The following is a 17,525-nucleotide window of genomic DNA, read 5'->3' as shown; positions in this document are numbered from 1 at the left end:
TTTATTTTTGTGACTGAAATGTTAGTCTTGGCGTCACAAACACCTAAATGCAACATTGCACATTTTAAAACATACTGTACAATACACATGAATAGTTTTTGTGTTGTTTTTTTGGGGGATTGATTTACACCTTTAAACAGAATAGACTATAAAGACAATATTTTTTTTATTATTCCTGTTAAAACACTGGTGAGCTGTTATTTTGGCGAACAGATGCACAAACTGTGATTTTTTTTATTTTGTATTAATTAGAAAAGCCAAACAGAAGTTAAATGAAAATTTCTACTGCCCATATATAATTTCTCTCTACATGGTAAACAGCCATGTGTAGGTGCCTCACTTATTTCTGAAAAAGAAATAAGAATTTCACACAAATCCACAAAGATTATCGAAACTACACATACAGGCTCAAATATATACATACATCTCGACTTCATATTTGACAGCTCTGCTCAGCAGAATTTTAAGTTTACTTTAAATGGCTAATTAGTCAAGACTAATTTAGCTAATATTATTGGGGTGTACAGTTATATTTGAGCATATATTTACAATTTTAATCGCGGACCACAGAAGACTTTTTAAGAAGTTCAAACTTTAATTATTTGTTTAAAAATGTTAGGTCTATATTGTATTATTTTCTCCTGAAATAATGTCTCAAATGGCCTACTGGAACTCTCCACCTCTTGCACTCCTCATGTGCTACATAGTTTGTTACAAATATTTCAAAAATCACTTTTGTCCAAACTCTCTAAATGGTGGATTGTGCAATAAACTGTTGGAGGAATATAGATTTCCATAAAAATTTACAATTATGTTTCTCTGTTCCTGCAAAGTGAGTTTAGTGAAACATTTTCCAGTCTGAAATATTTGACAAACGCAGTCAGATATACGGTTTTATTAGAACCAATACAAATATAACAATTGCTCAATTCCTGTTTTTATATTTAATTATGTGTGAAAAAGAATTTTATTGACTGAAAACTTTTCAGAAACATTTCAATTTGATTCTGGAGAATTTGAAAAGGAAACTCAAAAGTGCTTATTTCCACTGATGTACGGTCTTTTAAAGAAGACGAAATAAAGAACTTGTAAAAACAAATCAAAGGTTTCTAAAGATGCTTTTTGTCAATCCTTTTTGGTGAAAACTTCATTGCAGAACTGTATAGTGTATGTTAACCAGAACATTTTCTAACATTTCAAAATGCTGCATATTATCATGAACACTTTCTGACAGACTATTTCTGATTTAATTGTCATCAGTCATGAATATTAATCTCTTCAGATAACTTTTTGTACTTGATCAGGTAGTATGGGTAGCACTGGCAGTTGTCAAACACTATAAACATCCGAGGGCTTTGCTTGTTGTCGACGCAGGCATCGTAGAGACTGACCTTGGTGTTGGGTGGTCGCCGGTAGTAATGTTTTCCCAAGCAAACTCTTCCCACCAGGACTTTGGCCAGAAACATGTAACCAACCTCATCGGACTCGTTTGCTTCTGTGTATTCGTGGGACATGAGCGCGTTGGTAGCGAAGTAAGAGCCAAACCCGTGAGAGTGTCCGTTGAGGCCGGCCACTCGGGGGTCAAACCCGTGGAGGCAGATGCTCTCTGAGGCGACCTTCCTGGTCCCATGGAAGAGATGTCTCTCCAGAGGTCCCTCGGCTTTGGTGTGTTTCTGCATGTGTGTTTTCTGTCTGTGATGACAACGCAGGTTTGTTACTTTTTTATTTAAATATTAATTGAGTACAGTTTTGATCAGTACCTTTGGTACTTGTCCCAGTGCAGCAGGTTCTGGATCTGCTGGAGGCTGATGATGTCGATCTTGGTCTCTGGCAGGTTTTCGTGGAAGAACTTTTTGATGCTCCGGTAAGCCTGAGTCCCGGCCGGAACATCAACCAGGCGGTAATCCTCCTCTGAGCCTTGAAGCCAGACCGGAGGGTACCAGGAGCTGAACTCCTGTAGAGGATCTATGGTGAAGTTAGCTGCAGCAGCGTTGGGGTCACAATTAGCAAAGTCAGACTGGATTCCACTCCTAAAAGCAAGAAAAGATTTGGAAAATATAAATATATTTCAAATTTCCTTACTTTCAGCTCCTGGAATTTTCAAAACAGACATGATGGCAAGCGGAGCTAAGCACCAGGAGGATTCTCTGATCTTTAACCAGTTTTGATCAGTAAATCGACTTTTTTTTTACACTTAAATTTCCTTATTGGGAACAATTAATACTTTTTCGTATCATAGACAATCTGGATCTATGAGAAAAAGCACTTTTCCTTAAACTCAATAGCATTACCGATCAAAAAAACATTTTTTTAAGAAGGCCATTTTTATCATCATTTATCATTTTGTCAAATCAGAGACCAAGCATTGTGTTTTAGGATTTGTGGAACATGCAGAAGGTTGTAAAGATTTCGTGCTGAAATATTTAGTGTTTGGAAAATTAAGTGGAAACTTACGAATGGCAAGTATACAGGAAGAATTACTACATTTATGGTTCCTTCTTAACTCTAATTGTTGCATTAATAGTTTGTTTCTACATCTGTGAAACAGTAAAATATAGTAAGACAAGTATAAGAAAGTACTTCCAAACTCATCTCCATTTTAGCTTGTATTTTGCTGGTATTTTTAAATCAAATGTAATGCTTTGTCTATGAAAAAACAAAGATGCCGTAGACGGAAAGGGAAGGATCCAAAATACAAACTTTAGGTGAGGATACATGGACTCTGGTGAGCGGTAGGCAGGCCTGCAACAAATTTGTCTCTGGTAGCCAGAGATGATTCTGGTCTGGGTCATATTGGTGAAGTCCACCTCGTACTTCTGCACACCGATGTTGAAGAAAAATTTTAGCTCCTTTTCACTCATCTTTTTCAGGAGTAGGGCAGACAAATCCTAGAAAGAGAGGAACATGAGCATACTTCAAGTTCAGTCACTCACACAGCGACGGGGAAATTAAGCTGTAGTTGAAACAGCTGTAACTCAAAACTGGAGCAGGTCAGAGGTGAAAATCTACAGCAGAAAAACCTGCTGCTATGCTTTAAATGTTCTGCTCTTAAGAGCGTCCAATCATATCTGTGTACATATGTACAAGTCAGTGCTTTTCAGCAGCAGTTGGATTACAACACGACATCCCTCAGGATTCTATTTTAGGCCCTTTGGGTTTTCTGGATATACTCTACCCCTGGTGTAATTTTTTTTTAAGTATGTTTCTTTTCATTTTCTTGTTGAGGACTTTCAAATTTACATCCCTCTGTAAATGAATAAAATTGCATTCAAAATCTTGAAAAGCTGACTTTAAAAAGACAAATACTGAATGGAAATTAATGTCGCAATCTTCAGGAAGGCAGTGACACTAACAGGAAGGTTAGTGTCCTTCTCTGCTAACCTTATGCTGTAGCTCCTTTAATGAGGATTTTATCTTCCAAAGTGGGTTCCTCATATTGATCAATCCACAAATTGTCACTTCAACTACAGCAAGCTGTGACAAATACATGTTTATTTTACCTGTTACTTGTAAAATAAGAGCCATTCCCACATCCAAGTTGCGACTTCAGAGGTAAATGAATGGCAGCTCAACGTTTCCCTACCTCATGCACAGCTGTTTTGGACAGCCATTAACTGTTTGAAAGTCTACTGTATCAATGTGGTTTTGATACACTGCAAACTTAAATCAAATGAGAATTAATGAAACAAATAAAGCAAAAGTTACCGCACTGTACTCTTTGTAGTTGATGCCCTCACACCAGTAGATTTTGCTCCTGCTTGGAAAGTGAGGATTTTTTTCTATGCTCTCCGAGTTAGTAAGTCGCCTAACTGCATCATACTCTGAGAGATCATCCAAGTCCATTGTATCAAAGTCCAGGACGCAGCATGTTTGCCTAAACGGAAATTCAAAACAATCACATTCATTAGAATCCATAAATTGATGTCTTAATTATTGGTAATTGAACTAAAACTCTGTGACAGACTGGCGACCTGTTGTTGAATGTTAGCTGGAGAAAGGCACCAGTACCCTTCCCGACCCCTCTAAGGGATAAAGGTGTACAGAAAATGGATGGATGAACTAAAACTCACTTGTCTATGAGGGTAACATTGCTCTGTTCAGCACAACAGTAGCTCCTCTCTAGTAAGACTTGAGCACGAGGTGATAGGTCGATCCATTGGTGGGTCTTTATAGACCGCAGCTGCCAGTGAAATGGGTAAGGTGTGTGGTGCATCTTACACTTTACCCCTGCATCACATGTACCCAGAAGGAAGTTGTCACAGATGAGGATGTCATGGGAGACCTTTGTGTGAAATGATGAGAGATTAGGTTTCTTGGGTTCAACATCTAGGTCACCGGAAACACTTGTAGGTGCTTGGACAGCAGGTGGGAGCTTTATGGTTGCCATGGTGCCAGGCTGATATCCTTGTGGAGAATGAGTGATGATGAGAGGCAGTGACACAGAAATCGGGTTGACAAGACTCTGGTTTGGTTGATATGTGTGGGGCAGTGTTGGCAGGGAGTTGTGGAAGAAAGTCAGCAACGCACAGGAGGTGTTCTGGATCTGTGGCTGAAGGCTGGAGGTTTCCGCCACGCTGGATGTGTTTTCTCTCTCACAGGAAGCGGTGATGTCTTCCTGCTTCACAGTAAGAGGTGTTATGTTGATACTGATGCCATAAGGTTTGACCGTCCAGGTGACGCCGACTTTCAGGGATCTCAGGGCATCCCACACCGGGAGGCTGGTGTTGGTATCTGCAGGTACTTCCAGGAGGAGAAGGGATGAATTGAGCATTATGGCTTTGGGACTGTCAGATGGGCCCTTTGGGGCTTTGGGTGCCAACTTTCTTTTTTTTCTTCTTCCACTTGAAACATCAGTCATCTTGTATTTCCTATTTGACACTGGAGAAATTCATTTTGGAATAAACAGTAGAAATAGTTAAAAGATGTGATGAATAATTTAGGAAGAGTTCTTGGATAAATATAAAACACATTTTTATCTTGTTTTGCAGTGAATGACTTCGAGTTAGCTCATGAAATAATATAAATGTAGCATCAGCAAAATAAATGTATGCGCTGCACTAATTTCTAATTAAGCTAATAGCTACAATGTAGCACTAGCTGTTGCTGGAGATAGCTAAATAAGACACAAACGCGGTAATAATTAATTAACCTACCGTTAGCACCTTGTCGTGGATGAAGTATTGAGAAGTCAACGCGTCTCTGTTAAGAAAAAACTCCCGAGGTTTTTATTGTTGAAAGGTAACTTTCCAGAAGGTTAATGACGACGACCTTTATTCTAATCAGGCGAGTATGGAAAAACTTTTTCACAAAAAAGACGTAAAATGAACAAGTCTACAAAATAATATGAAACGGTGGAAAATTAGAAATGATTATCTGCGCGTTCTGGTAATTAAATTTTTCAGTACGTGTAATGAAAAACAACAAAAAAAAGAACAAGTTGTGGGTTTGTTTTTGTTTCAAAATATAAAGTAAAAGTAAAGCATGGAAATACACGTTGTTTTTCTTTTTTGTGTTATCAAACTGTTGGGAAGGCACTTAAGTTTATTTTGAGTTTGGTTTTTAGCGTTGAAATCAGAATAAAAACACACAATTGCCGGCAAAAAGTAATTAAATATAGACTCTTAAAACCTCAGCATGTTCTATAGAAGAGATTTTTATATAAGAAAAGGCGCCTCCTACGTTCATATTGCATGTCTGCCATAGAATTAGGTCACTGCCTGAGATAATTTCTTTAAAAAGGGCGCATTTTTCTTTTTCTTTTAAATGTGATTATTTTTATTATTTTGAAAATAAAATAAAAAATAATTAAAAAATTTATTTATCCAAATTTAGACACAGAATAGGTAAATTACTTGCATTTTATTTGTTGGTCATTATAAAGTAAAAAAAAAATCCAACCTCCTTAATAATAAACATTTACTAACTTTATTCAGTTTTCCCTTTAAAAGTAAATGCAACATCAAATAAAGCAGTATTATTTTAAGAATTTTATTGATAAATATATGATTAGCATTTGCAAATGAAGTTTGATTGGCGTTAACACATACCCAAATATGATTTTCCATCTGACTAATGGTAGCATAATTACATTTCAGTCATACATACATGAACTGTAATCTTTCAGGTGATTTATTTCCACATGACACTATCACCATCGTTAGAAAGAGAAATCCAAATCATCGTTTCTTTGAAAACACTGTTACGAAATTAGTTTTTTGAGTAAATTTACTCTGAAAACATTAAACTGAATGACAGACAGTTTAGATCAACAAAAGTTAGAGTTAAAAAAACTGTCACCTAAGTTGAGATCTTAACAAAAATCAGCAAGTTTCAGGAAAACATCCACTGGTTCAACCGTCAAAGGGCACTTCTGACAGCCTACCCAGAGGTAAGGAAACACCGCCTCAGTGATGGTGTGTTTGAAGGTGTAGATGTGTGTGTTGTTATGCGGGTCATAGAACGACACTTTGCCCTTTTCACAATCCAGCTGCACTCTGATCCTCTGCGGATTTCTTTTCAGATTCAGCCGAGTCAAAGGAGAAGTACCGGCAAAGTACATTTTGTGGTAAAAGTACACACACAGGTAGCCATTGTTCAGGACCGAAGACACTTTCTCCTTCCTTTTGATGAACTCCTTTGCAACGCCGACGACCCACGCCGTGTTGTCTCCCACGTTCACCTCCCAGGCGTGTTTGCCTGAGGTCAGGCCGTTTCGGCCCAGAACGGCAGTGTCCGGGTCAAACCTCTCCGGATTGTTGGGCAGCCTCTGTTTCTCATCGCTGTCATGGACCGTGGTGAGGTCATCTGACAGGACAAGCCATGGGGCCGCCGTGTTGGGATCCAGGGTGACTGGAGCTGAAGAGAACATGGCAGAGTTCAGGTAATAGTCCCACCTCAGGAATATATCCAAAGGAAGCTGCTTTTCCAAGAGTAGTGTCAGAATGGTTTAATACATCTGCATAGACTCACTGTACTTGGCGATTTTATGCATCTTCTCCCACACCTGGAATGTTAAAGAGCCGACGTATTTGGCCACATCTATTAGTGCTGCTGGAGCCATGACTGGCTCTTCTACTGGAACATTTGCCCTGCAAAAGATACAATTAGAATTAGTTGTTTTTTTATGCGAATGTAGTGCAATAACAGAAAGGGAAACATTTAAGCAGAAAATGTTTCTTTTTACCTTGCAAGTGTACGTTTGCATTTCTGAAAAAAGAAAAAAAGTCATTTAGGATTTGTAAGCAATACGCATGCATGCCTGCACACCTATTCTTATCATAAACTAGCTTACATGAAGGACAGAGAGGTCCTCCAGAGCCATCTCCTCCTCCAAAACTCTGATAGTTTCAGACATGGACGATATACTTCTCTCGATTTCCTCCATCATCTGCCTCATCTGTCCTGTCTTCTGCTCTTCCTCCCTCCGCAGCATCTCCATCCGGGATTCCTCCTCCACATGAAGGAAGTTGTGGAGTTTTTCAAACTCTTCATGAGTCCGTCTTTCCACGAATCGAGCCTGAACCTGAAAGAAAATATTCCGTCACTACAGCGGCACAAGTACTTAAAAAGGTTTTTTTACATTTTCACTCTACAACCACAAGCTTGAGTGTAATTTGGGGCTTCTATATAGTTTTGGATTTTTTGTTTTTCAAAAAAAATCAAAAATATCTGTTCAGCTACAGTTAGCCTGACACCAGTACAACCATTTTTGTTAATCAAAAGTAGAAATCTGACTGCTAAGGAAGAATTGCAAGAAGTAGTTATTTAAAGAAACCCATTGGTAATTTACCACAACCCAGATAGGATATAAACTTTACATGGAGAAAAACTAAGAATGTGCATTATCATATCATGTTAATGCATGAAATTATCATATCATGGTGGTGGCAGCATCATGCTGAGAGAATATCTTCAGCTGGGAAGATGAGGTACTGCACCTGAATGTGTGTGACTGTGTCCTCACAGTTTTTCTTCATTTTGTCAAATGCTTCCCTCTTCTCCTGCAGTGAGCTAATAGCCGTCTTCATTTTCTCCTGCATGAATAATTAAAATAGCAATAATGAAGCTTCTAATGGGTTCCTTAAGCAATACCTTATAATATTAGGAGGAAACATGTTTGCAGTGGAACCTAAAGCCAGTATTTACCTTCACATCCAGAACTGCTTCGCTGATAGGACAGCAGTCGTGCTGCTTGTGTTTCCTTGAGGTGTGGCAGACCACACAGATGGGCTCTTTGTCCAACAAGCAATACAGCTTGAGCTTCTCGTTGTGGGCAGGGCACATCTCTCCTGGATCACAGTACAGCTCCCCTCCTGTCTCCTCCACAGGGAGGCTCTCCTCCTGCACACACGACTCACACAGGTTCTTCAGGGTCAGACTGGGCACGGGGTCGTCCAGGTTCTGGGTTCTACACAGCGGGCAGTCCCGTCTTCGTCCCCTTCCAGTCCAGTACTGTTGCAGGCAGGGAGCACAGAAGCTGTGGGTGCACTTGAGGACCACCGGGTCCCTGAAGATGGCGCAGCATATGGGACAGGTCAGGTCCTCCTCGGGCAGAGACAGCCTGCCTGCCATTCTGACTCTCTACTCCTTGTTTACCCTGAAAGAGAAAGTAGGGCAAAGGTGCAGAAAGTGATCAAACACAGGAGAGTCAGAGGCAGCAGCTGCAAAGTGTTAGCTGTCTGCAGGGAGAAGAGATGAAGCTACGTCAGAGGCAGTAGCCCTTACAGAGAAAATGAAGATTCACAAACAGGCAAAAACAAATCAAGAAAAAAGAAAAACTGACAGAAGTACGAGTCTGACTGTAAGCACTTCCTGCTTCCTGTTGTGCTGAGTCACCCCAGAAGGTGGAGTCAGATAGAGCGAGGAGGCAGTTTAACCCTTTACTACCTTATCTCATTCTGTTCAGTCTCAACAGGAAAAAATGAAACACCTAGAAGCTGATCTTACATTCATTATCTCTGGGTTTATGCATAATCTTGAAAAATATGGAATTCAATGTATGTCCATTTCCTTCCTTCTTATTTTTTTCCTCCAATCTTGTTTTCATCCTCCCTTTTAACCTTTCTAAACATTGCACCCTCCTGAAATGTAAAATATTGTGTGTATATTTTTTAAAAAGTCTGAAATTTTAAACATGGAAAATATGTAGACGGTGACAAGCAGAACGTTCTCAGCGTTTAGCAATCAAATCATGCCGTAAGGAGGGAAGATTCAGCATGAGCTTAAGTCACCTGTTTTTCCACCTGCTTTGTCCCACTGTTGGTAATGGGAAGGTTGAAGCCTATTCCAGCTGTCACCCAGTAAGAGGCACGGCGCACTCTGGAGGCAACTTGTCAGTCAGTCACAGAGTTGTCAAGGAGACAGAAAAAAGAACTGTGTGCCAGGCATGGATCGGTTACTGGTATGAAGAGATACTAAGATGGGAAAAATTTCAGTTTTTTGTCATACTGTTTCTAAATTCATTTTAATGAGATGCCAGGAAGTGTGTTTAGTTCACAGGATTTTCCCCATAACTACATGGTTTGTCAGCTGACTGAAAAAAGGCTTTTACATTCTCACTTTGCTTATAAGACAACCACAAATTTCAGGTTTCCTGAAACACAGTAAGATTCTTACTCTAGATCATCCTGCCATGACATTCTGATATCAGCCTATTAATATTTGTTTTAGACTTTTGAAGGAAAACTGTTTGCAGAAAAGACATGCAGGCATGAGCAGTAAAAAACAGCAAAATCCAAACATAAAGGCTGAGAGAATACTATCCAAACATGTTGTAAGACTGCACATGTACTCTGTTTCTTTCCCTGGCTGATCTCATTATTGCAACAATGGAGCATAAATAACTGCTACCACTTTACAATCAGACTCTCCTTATAAATAATTCATGATAAATAATTCATGATTTTGCTACCGAATAAACTGTTGAGACATTTAAAAAAAAATCATTAATAGATTCTGGTGAAGCTTTCCACAAATATGGAGAGAGCAGACATTACTTCTGAACAGTAAGTCTGCTGTAGAGAGTTCAGTCTCTTCAGACTTTCTCTGATTTTACAAAGAATTATTCTTCATAAAATGAGCATCCGTGTTATGACTTTGTCAAGCAACAACAGAGTGTCTTCAGTCAGAAGCTTTTTCAGACTTGCTGTAATACTGACTGCTATCCTTCCTACTTACAGCCAACACCATCTACAGTGACTCTCTAAAGGAACTTGTAAAATTTGAGTAAAAATGTTTACTTTCCTGTTATTATTAATAATATGCCAATGAATAATTAGTGATAAATGTAGATATAACTGTCTTCTCATGTCACTGACAAGGCTTTAGTCCCTTTTCATTTCTTTCTCCCTCATTCTCCAAATAATACTCTCTAGCTCCATTTTAATGTTTGATAAAGTTTTTACAACTTCAGCAATTACTGGTTTACTCCTTAGAAGAAACATCATGTCATAAATTGGTACCAAATAGCTTTGTGTAGTTAAAGCCTGATAAATGTGTGGTAAAATCTCAGAGCTGAATGTGTCTGTCTTTATTTTAAATTTTCCTCAGGTAGGAGTCCAGTTTCACTTCCCCCACCCATCAGTGAAAGCAGAAGGAACTCCTTCTGATTGCCACCGTCGCTGAGTTGAGGCCTGATGAACCTGCTGTGCTGCGTTCCCGTTTTCCCTCACAGGCGTCTGATTAGCGCCGCTCACTCCTCAACAGGTAAGCCCCACAATCACTTGAGTTACAGTGAACGGTCTTACAGCGAATATGTGCCAATATTTGCTGAAATATAAGAGCTGGCTTTGTGTTTTAGAGGTCCAGGTTCTACAGGGGTCTGGCCGAATAAGTTGCAGGATAAATCTGAGGTGTAAATAACTTATTCAGGCTCCATATGATTTAAACAATCATGATACTGAATTTTTTAGCAGTTCAGATGTTTCATCTCTCAATTCATGTTTTATTCAACATGTCCAGAGCAATAGAAACCTACTGGATGACAAAGTTATGATAACATTCCATTATTTACTGTAATCCAAACTTAGTAAAGTTAAAAACACAAATAAGTGATGAATTGAAATGAAATTGCAAGTGTTTGTTTTAATTTCAAGAACCACAAAGAATAGCAATGAGTAGATAGCAAATTTTGGTGTTTTGTTGCTATTTTTCATGTGAAACTTTGATCCAAATATGCAGACCATAACCTACCATTTCCCTTAAACTTGTCTATGAAGGAGCTCTCTTTGCAGTAAAGTAAAACTCTGCCATCACATTCAGCTCACCAGAAGTTCTGTTAACTATGCTTTGTTGGTTCAGTTGGCGATGATGGGAAATATGTGGTTTTTGGACTTGAAACAAGCAGCACAGATGGCTTGTTTGTCACCGTACAGGAGAGTTTGATTTTTGCAGCAGATGTTCTGCTTCCCGTTCTCCCTCCAAGTATGACTTTTTTTTTTTTTTTTTTTTGCTTTTGAGACAGACTGAGCTTAACTTCATCTGGCCACTAAAACTGGTAACTTTATTGGTAGGCTGTCTAAGATTTGGATGCGACAAGCAAACTGTCATGTCTTTACAACCCTATTTGCATTATCTTATGAAGATGACAGAAAACTTTAGCAAATCTTTTATTACATATAGTAAATAAGGTTATAGTTATCTTTATGAGCCATATGTCAAGTGCAACATAATATTTTCTCTGATGTGTCAACTACATCCTTTCATATTAGTGTGAAATGAATTCATCTTTAATCAAACAAACATCATTAGACAGTGCCATAATTATTAAATTTTTTTATCACATTACAGTCACAAATGCTATTGTCTTTCATAAGGAGAGGAGTGGAAGAAAATTGAGAAATGGTTTTATTTATTTATTTTACCAATAATACAAAAACATGTGCTGTTTGCTTGAATCACACCCCTTTTTGCTATGATACCCCTAAATAAAAACAAGCAAACCCATTTGCTCTGCCCCTCAATATGTGCCAAACGTCTGAGGATGTTTCCCAATTGGCCGCTAACACCAACTCTAAATAGCCATCTAGTGTCGGTTTAAAGTGCTAGAGATAATGAGCACACATCCCCTCTTTCTATTGACCCTGGCCTGGAGATAAATACCCAGCAGTCCTGGAAAGAAACCTGTTAAATGCTGCAAAAACTTTAGACTGTATTTAAATGACCTAGTCAAAGTCCAGACCTACTTTTAATCAATGAACTGCTTTGAAAGTGATCATTTACAGACAATATACATCCAATCTGATTCAGCCATCTTGCAAAAAATGATAGGAAGAAGTTTCAGTCTAGATGTAAATAACTTTCAGCTTTCCTCACTAGTTTGTTTTGATCTATGACATTAAGACATGGATGTCATATATCTATGACATTTTTTCTCTTTTGTTTCTGGTCAAAAGAGAAAAAAGATTCAAGGAGAATGAATAATTGGTTGTAAAAACTGTTTTAAGCATTTAACACCACTAGGTGTCAGAATGTTCTCACTTGTGGCAAAAGCGTCAAACAGTGAGAAAGAGTAGATTGTGTTGCTGAAGTTATTTGAAGGATTTATGCTGAGGGCTTCTTAATAGCCTGAGGTGAAGGTAAATATGGAGAGATGAAATCTTCACCTCTTATCTGAACTTACTTTAAAAATGCATCTGCATCACCTCAGGATGAAGTGCTTAAACCCCAACATTTATCTGGAGGTCAAGCTTCTTCTACCCCATAAATTGGTTGTCAGCTGGTTTGACCTGCGCTAATAGTGATTCATTATTGCCTACGCCGAGTCGGAGAGGTCCGTCTCAGTTGTGGGGAGTGGGTGAGCCGAACGGGAGGGGATGGGGGCGTAGGGGATGACCGTGTCAATCTCTCAGCATCTAATGAGGACAGGCAGGAAAACAAACAAGATGGACAACCTGTGTGAGACCTGCCTCTCCACCTGAAGGTCCACAAGGAGGGAGGAGCAGCACCAGCATAGCTGCTAATCTTCTCATTCCAACTAAAAAAAGCACATTTTCAAAGTCAAAACACTTTAATGTTTTTAGTCTCTCGCCAACAAACTGTTGTCCTATTGTCTTGATGAGTACACGTGGTTTGTGTCAACATGGTATCTCAGTCCTGCACATTTAGATTTCCTCTAATTTTAATAAATAAATAAATCAGCTTTTGTAATTCCTGCAGTGACCTCTTGGGGGCACCAGGTAACCTTGTTTCTCTAACTAAATATTATTTACTTTAAAGCAACATAATCAACTCCAGCCAACTTAAAAACATAGTCATTCTGATATCTAGTTTTTTCTAAGAACATGTTTTAATTGAACGTTTTCTCCAGATTATTTTATACGCTCTAAGCTAACTGTTTCCTGTTTATACCATCTGTTCACATTCGACAGCAGCAGCTGATTGGTTATCACCAGGTGCCTCTAGATGAAAACTTTATATGTCGAGCATAATAAATAAAGCAGAGCTTAGGATAATACTTAAAGGTAAAGAAAAGAAATATAGGAAGAGTTTCATACCACCCTGGGCTATTGCCTTATTGTTTTTGCCTGCCTCATGTCGTTAGTCTGTTTCGTGTTTCTCTGGTTACATTAATAAATGTCTTGGATGACATGTGAATAAATCTAAATTTACCAATTTGCATCCATTAACAATTTTCACAAAACCATTCTCGGAGGGGCTTAGGCGCGTTTTAGCATCTGTGTGTGTTTCCTGATAGGACTGAAGCAGTGAGGAGGAGGAGGCTGCCGTGTCGCTCACTTGCCAAGTCAGGTTTTCTCAGCTCCATATGAGCAGCTCTGTGTGAGGATCAATGCTTGTTGCAGCTCGAGTGTGTGACATGGCTGCTACCAGCTAGCAGTGGGACTTATGGAGGTCCAAAAGGGGCGCAACATAATAAATGGGTAATATGTGAAATAAATATTATGCTGTAGCCTAAAAAATCAGGAATAAATGTAGGAAAAATGTATCAACATTCATTTAAACTGTTTATGGAGGCAGGAACGAACTGGCTTATGCTACTGAGGTCAAATGTTTTCCAAAGCAGTTTTTTATATTCAGTATTAGTGCTAACTTGTTGCAAATTAATGTCAATTTATTTTTAATCGTTGACCAACTTTTTCAACTTTTTTCACCTAGCGACACCTAGCCAGAAATCTTACAAATGAACACTTCTTATAATTTTTTAAAATGTATTTATTAAGAGTCACAATCATTGCTTTTTGTAATAATCTATATTTCACACAGCGCCACAAGTTATTCCCAAACAGTGCCGCTTGAGGAAATTAGATTCACAAATATGTGTTAGATATTAACATTTCACCGAACACTGAAACACTGCAGTGCAAACAATTACAGCCAGTAGGCATCAGCTGAGTCAGAGCGGAGTGTAGAGAAGACTTTATAAGATTAATCTCAGATTTTAGTCACAACTGTAATTGCCACCCGCGAGAGAAGAATTTATTTTTCATATATTTGATCCTTTCAGATTAAAATGTGACAGACCTAAGTCATTTACATGCTCTTCACAACATGACTCATGAGCTGCGAGCCTCTTCACTGCACATCCATTTCATCAGAGGAGGCTTTCATTTTGTCTCTGCTTTCACACTTTAATTGAGTTCCCGGTACAAATTGGATTAAATGCACAATTTCACAAAAGCTTGAAAACCAGGTAATGTTTTTTTTTTTTTTTTATGTTTGGGCACATTGATTTCCCCCTTAGTTAAGGCTCATGCAGTCGCTGCCAGGCATGTGTGATGAAGTATGAGAGTTTAGGCCTTTTTCCTCCAAGCTATTTTCAGCATCTATTTGGAGGCATGTGGGAGCCTGAAAAGACACACTTTGCATGTTGCTCAAACACACACCCACACGTGAAAGTACACACGTCGATACACACACACGCAGAAATACCCTGACATTTCCACAAACGCAAATGTGTACTGAATTGGAGGTAAATTTGATCTTTTTGGAGAGGCTGCTGGGGTCTTTGAAGGCTCCTTGAGTCTCTGGAAGGTCGCCAAGCCCTCCAGATTTTGCAGGAAAACCTCTGCTAAGTCGTACCCACACCGCTAACAAACATAAACACCTGCACACAATAGGCCAGCCCACTGAAATTTTCAGGAGTGACATCAATCCAATAAGCCCAGCCTATCAGGGACAGAGCAGCGCACCACAACACAGCTGCTCCCAGCATCTCTTTGCTAACCCATTTCCCTTCCTGGCTTCCTTCTTAACGCCAACTCAGCAAAGCAAAGTGATGACAATTATGTTTTAGCCGGATGAATCTGTTGATGAGGATGACCCAAATTTTTGTTATTTATTTTTTTCTGGTGGTATATTTCGAAGAATATTTCTAGTGATAGTCGAGAAAGTGTCTGTTCTCAGTATTTTTTTGTTATCTTGGTGAAGCAGTCGGTTTTAACTTTTAACTTGAATATTTTCAGAACCACACAAGGCAGTGCTGAACACATGAAAATTGTGCTGATTATATGGGTTTATGAGGATCATAAGGCTCAGATCGGGGTAGACTTGTCAACATTGATGTGAAAAATGAGTCATCATAAAATCAAAGCAACCTAACATCCTGACATCCCTGGTTCCCTCTGTGTTTCTATCATTCATTTCCTTCATCTCCTCAGCTGAACTTCAGTTACCTGCCTTCCCTCCCAGCTGCACCCGATTCCTAATCAACCACCTGCTCCTTGTTCAGTCATCACTCTCCCAAGTGCTTAAATTCCCCACTTTTCTGTCATTCTCTGCTGAATGTGACTGCTGATTTTAAATTCCATCTTCTCATGTGCTGTAAGTTTTTAACTTTTTATCCATTTGACTTTTTCTGATCCATGTGTATCTCTTAGTACAGCTGTAATTTGAGTCCATAAATGACACAAATATCCATCCACATTAAACTCACAAACTTGTTGATTTCCACAAAATTCTGTGAGGGTTTCTAGTATGGATGTGCTTCCTTTCCAAGCAACATAGCGAAAGGTGCTCTGTCACATGATTATAAGATCATTTATGGGATGGATTCCCATCTCCACATAGCACCGTGCGGTGTAAATTATAAGATATGGATTGCTGGCTGGAGGCCACACACTCCCACTGTCGACTGACCCCTTGTAGTCCACTATGAGTGAACATATGCTCACATGTCAGTATGTGACACTGATGGGGAGAAGGAAAAGCACGTGGCAACATACTGAAGAGCATGTGATGCACATCATTGTGTCAATAAGTGACCTAATGGTCACGAAATCCACATGGAGAGAGGACAGAGAGCTCTTCAAAATAAATCAAACATCTGTCTTGGTTGGCATTGGATGACAACATTTCTGAGAAGCGACACACATCAGAAGGATTTCTGCCAATGTCACGTCTATGAGATTATATTTACGTATTTTATCTGAGCCGCAAGGAGGATTTGGCTAATATAAATCTCCATTGCCAGAAATAGGATTGGAGCTTTCCCCCCCTGACTTAAAGGTGTCAAACAGTCCACGACAGAAGTAATCCTGTAATCTGGGCAGTCAGCAGCACTGTAAAGATCCTTATTGCTGTACAAGACGGACCTAACAGAGAAGTAATGCCGCCTCACTGACCTGCCATTAAGGCCACAGCTGCCACCAGCAGCTCCACCACCCACATCTCATCTGTCATCAGATCCCACCTACTCACATTTCACACCTTGATCCCAGCAACCTTTTGTTTGCAGCCAAAATCATATTTTATTACACTGAGAGGTTAGTAAAAAAAAAAAAGTCTGCCTTTTTAAAAAGGACTACACGACTTTTCACCCATATTTATTTATAATACGCTACATGCCTTTCGTTTTCTTAAATGGATACAACACCCTCCATATTTATTGCTGTTTAACATAAATTCCTTTTTGAAGTGTAGCATCACAAACACACACTAATATATTTAGAAAAAAAACATTACTTCCTATAGAATTATTGGAATTGCTGAAACATTTTAAACATACATTGTTTTTAGGTTGATCAGAGTGTCTTGGTACTTTTCATTTGCAAACCATGACCTGCTGTTTTCCTAGAGTATTATTAAACCATCAGACAGGACAATAATTGAAATGTTAAAACTTAAACTGTGACAATAAAAGATGGGCAATAACCCTGTATGTTCCTTGAATGTTTAAAATACCTAGAACGTGTTGTGAAACTTCCAAAAATTATATTTGGTAAGTTCTGAAAATTAGTTGGTAAGTTTTAGGAAAGTCCCTGGTAATCTCCTTAAAAATACTCAGCTGTAAGTTACCACAGAGAACAATCCAGTTCTTGAATGCACATAATCAGTTCCAGGAAAGTAACCAGCAAGTTCCATGAATGTCCAGAAAAGTAGCAGGAAAATTTTCTAAGGCAATAGTTGAATCCTGGAATGTCACTTCAAAGTCCCAGAGGGTAGCTAGTGATTTCTGTAAACGTGCTAGGAAGGTTTCAGAAAGTACTTGGCAGTTATGGAAAGTAATCTCTAACAGCCAGAAAATATGTGCAGTAATTGAGCACTGGACATGGATACATGTTTTCAACCAG

General features: G+C 38.9%; 3 protein-coding genes across 4 annotated transcripts; all 3 read right to left on the bottom strand.

Annotated features, from left to right (window-relative positions):
* Window positions 1-116: 116 nt before the first annotated feature.
* LOC114161124 (protein mono-ADP-ribosyltransferase TIPARP) lies at window positions 117-3,165 on the bottom strand. The gene is made up of 3 exons (XM_028044220.1): window positions 2,701-3,165; window positions 1,761-2,030; window positions 117-1,692 (listed from the first exon to the last, which is right to left on the bottom strand). The coding sequence occupies exons 1-3, from the start codon at window positions 2,859-2,861 to the stop codon at window positions 1,257-1,259; spliced, it is 867 nt and encodes a 288-aa protein (XP_027900021.1). The 5' UTR covers window positions 2,862-3,165; the 3' UTR covers window positions 117-1,256.
* Window positions 3,166-3,666: 501 nt separating this feature from the next.
* On the bottom strand, window positions 3,667-5,850 carry LOC114161276 (protein mono-ADP-ribosyltransferase TIPARP-like). Its single transcript, XM_028044494.1, has 2 exons — window positions 4,071-5,850; window positions 3,667-3,874 (listed from the first exon to the last, which is right to left on the bottom strand). Exons 1-2 carry the CDS (start codon window positions 4,856-4,858, stop codon window positions 3,667-3,669), a joined length of 996 nt encoding a protein of 331 aa, XP_027900295.1. The 5' UTR covers window positions 4,859-5,850.
* A 124-nt stretch (window positions 5,851-5,974) lies between these two features.
* trim35-14 (tripartite motif containing 35-14) lies at window positions 5,975-8,848 on the bottom strand. Of its 2 annotated transcripts, none has more exons than XM_028044441.1 (7): window positions 8,725-8,848; window positions 8,146-8,596; window positions 7,938-8,033; window positions 7,292-7,522; window positions 7,184-7,206; window positions 6,970-7,088; window positions 5,975-6,855 (listed from the first exon to the last, which is right to left on the bottom strand). In XM_028044441.1, the coding sequence occupies exons 2-7, from the start codon at window positions 8,569-8,571 to the stop codon at window positions 6,311-6,313; spliced, it is 1,440 nt and encodes a 479-aa protein (XP_027900242.1). In that variant the 5' UTR covers window positions 8,572-8,596; window positions 8,725-8,848; the 3' UTR covers window positions 5,975-6,310. The 2 variants fall into 2 exon arrangements, with proteins under 2 accessions (XP_027900242.1, XP_027900243.1); XM_028044442.1 differs by having other exon boundaries at window positions 8,783-8,827.
* Between the last annotated feature and the right edge of the window lie 8,677 nt (window positions 8,849-17,525).

Source organism: Xiphophorus couchianus, chromosome 17 (assembly GCF_001444195.1).
Source record: "Xiphophorus couchianus chromosome 17, X_couchianus-1.0, whole genome shotgun sequence".
Lineage (NCBI taxonomy): Eukaryota > Metazoa > Chordata > Actinopteri > Cyprinodontiformes > Poeciliidae > Xiphophorus > Xiphophorus couchianus.
Note: the sequence above shows the minus strand (reverse complement) of the source record. Positions and strands in the feature narration are given on the sequence as shown.

What these genes read in the sequence shown, in the direction of transcription:
- LOC114161124 (XM_028044220.1), bottom strand. Translation starts at nt 2,861, where the DNA reads ATGAGTGAAAAGGAGCTAAAATTTTTCTTCAACATCGGTGTGCAGAAG. An exon ending in TCCATGTATCCTCACCTAAA is followed by an intron (nt 2,031 to 2,700) that starts GTTTGTATTTTG and finishes TCTTGCTTTTAG; the next exon opens with GAGTGGAATCCAGTCTGACT. An exon ending in CACTGGGACAAGTACCAAAG is followed by an intron (nt 1,693 to 1,760) that starts GTACTGATCAAA and finishes TTGTCATCACAG; the next exon opens with ACAGAAAACACACATGCAGA.
- LOC114161276 (XM_028044494.1), bottom strand. Translation starts at nt 4,858, where the DNA reads ATGACTGATGTTTCAAGTGGAAGAAGAAAAAAAAGAAAGTTGGCACCC. An exon ending in AATGTTACCCTCATAGACAA is followed by an intron (nt 3,875 to 4,070) that starts GTGAGTTTTAGT and finishes ATTTCCGTTTAG; the next exon opens with GCAAACATGCTGCGTCCTGG.
- trim35-14 (XM_028044441.1), bottom strand. Translation starts at nt 8,571, where the DNA reads ATGGCAGGCAGGCTGTCTCTGCCCGAGGAGGACCTGACCTGTCCCATA. An exon ending in AAGCAGTTCTGGATGTGAAG is followed by an intron (nt 8,034 to 8,145) that starts GTAAATACTGGC and finishes TTATTCATGCAG; the next exon opens with GAGAAAATGAAGACGGCTAT. An exon ending in TGCAAACGTACACTTGCAAG is followed by an intron (nt 7,089 to 7,183) that starts GTAAAAAGAAAC and finishes TATCTTTTGCAG; the next exon opens with GGCAAATGTTCCAGTAGAAG.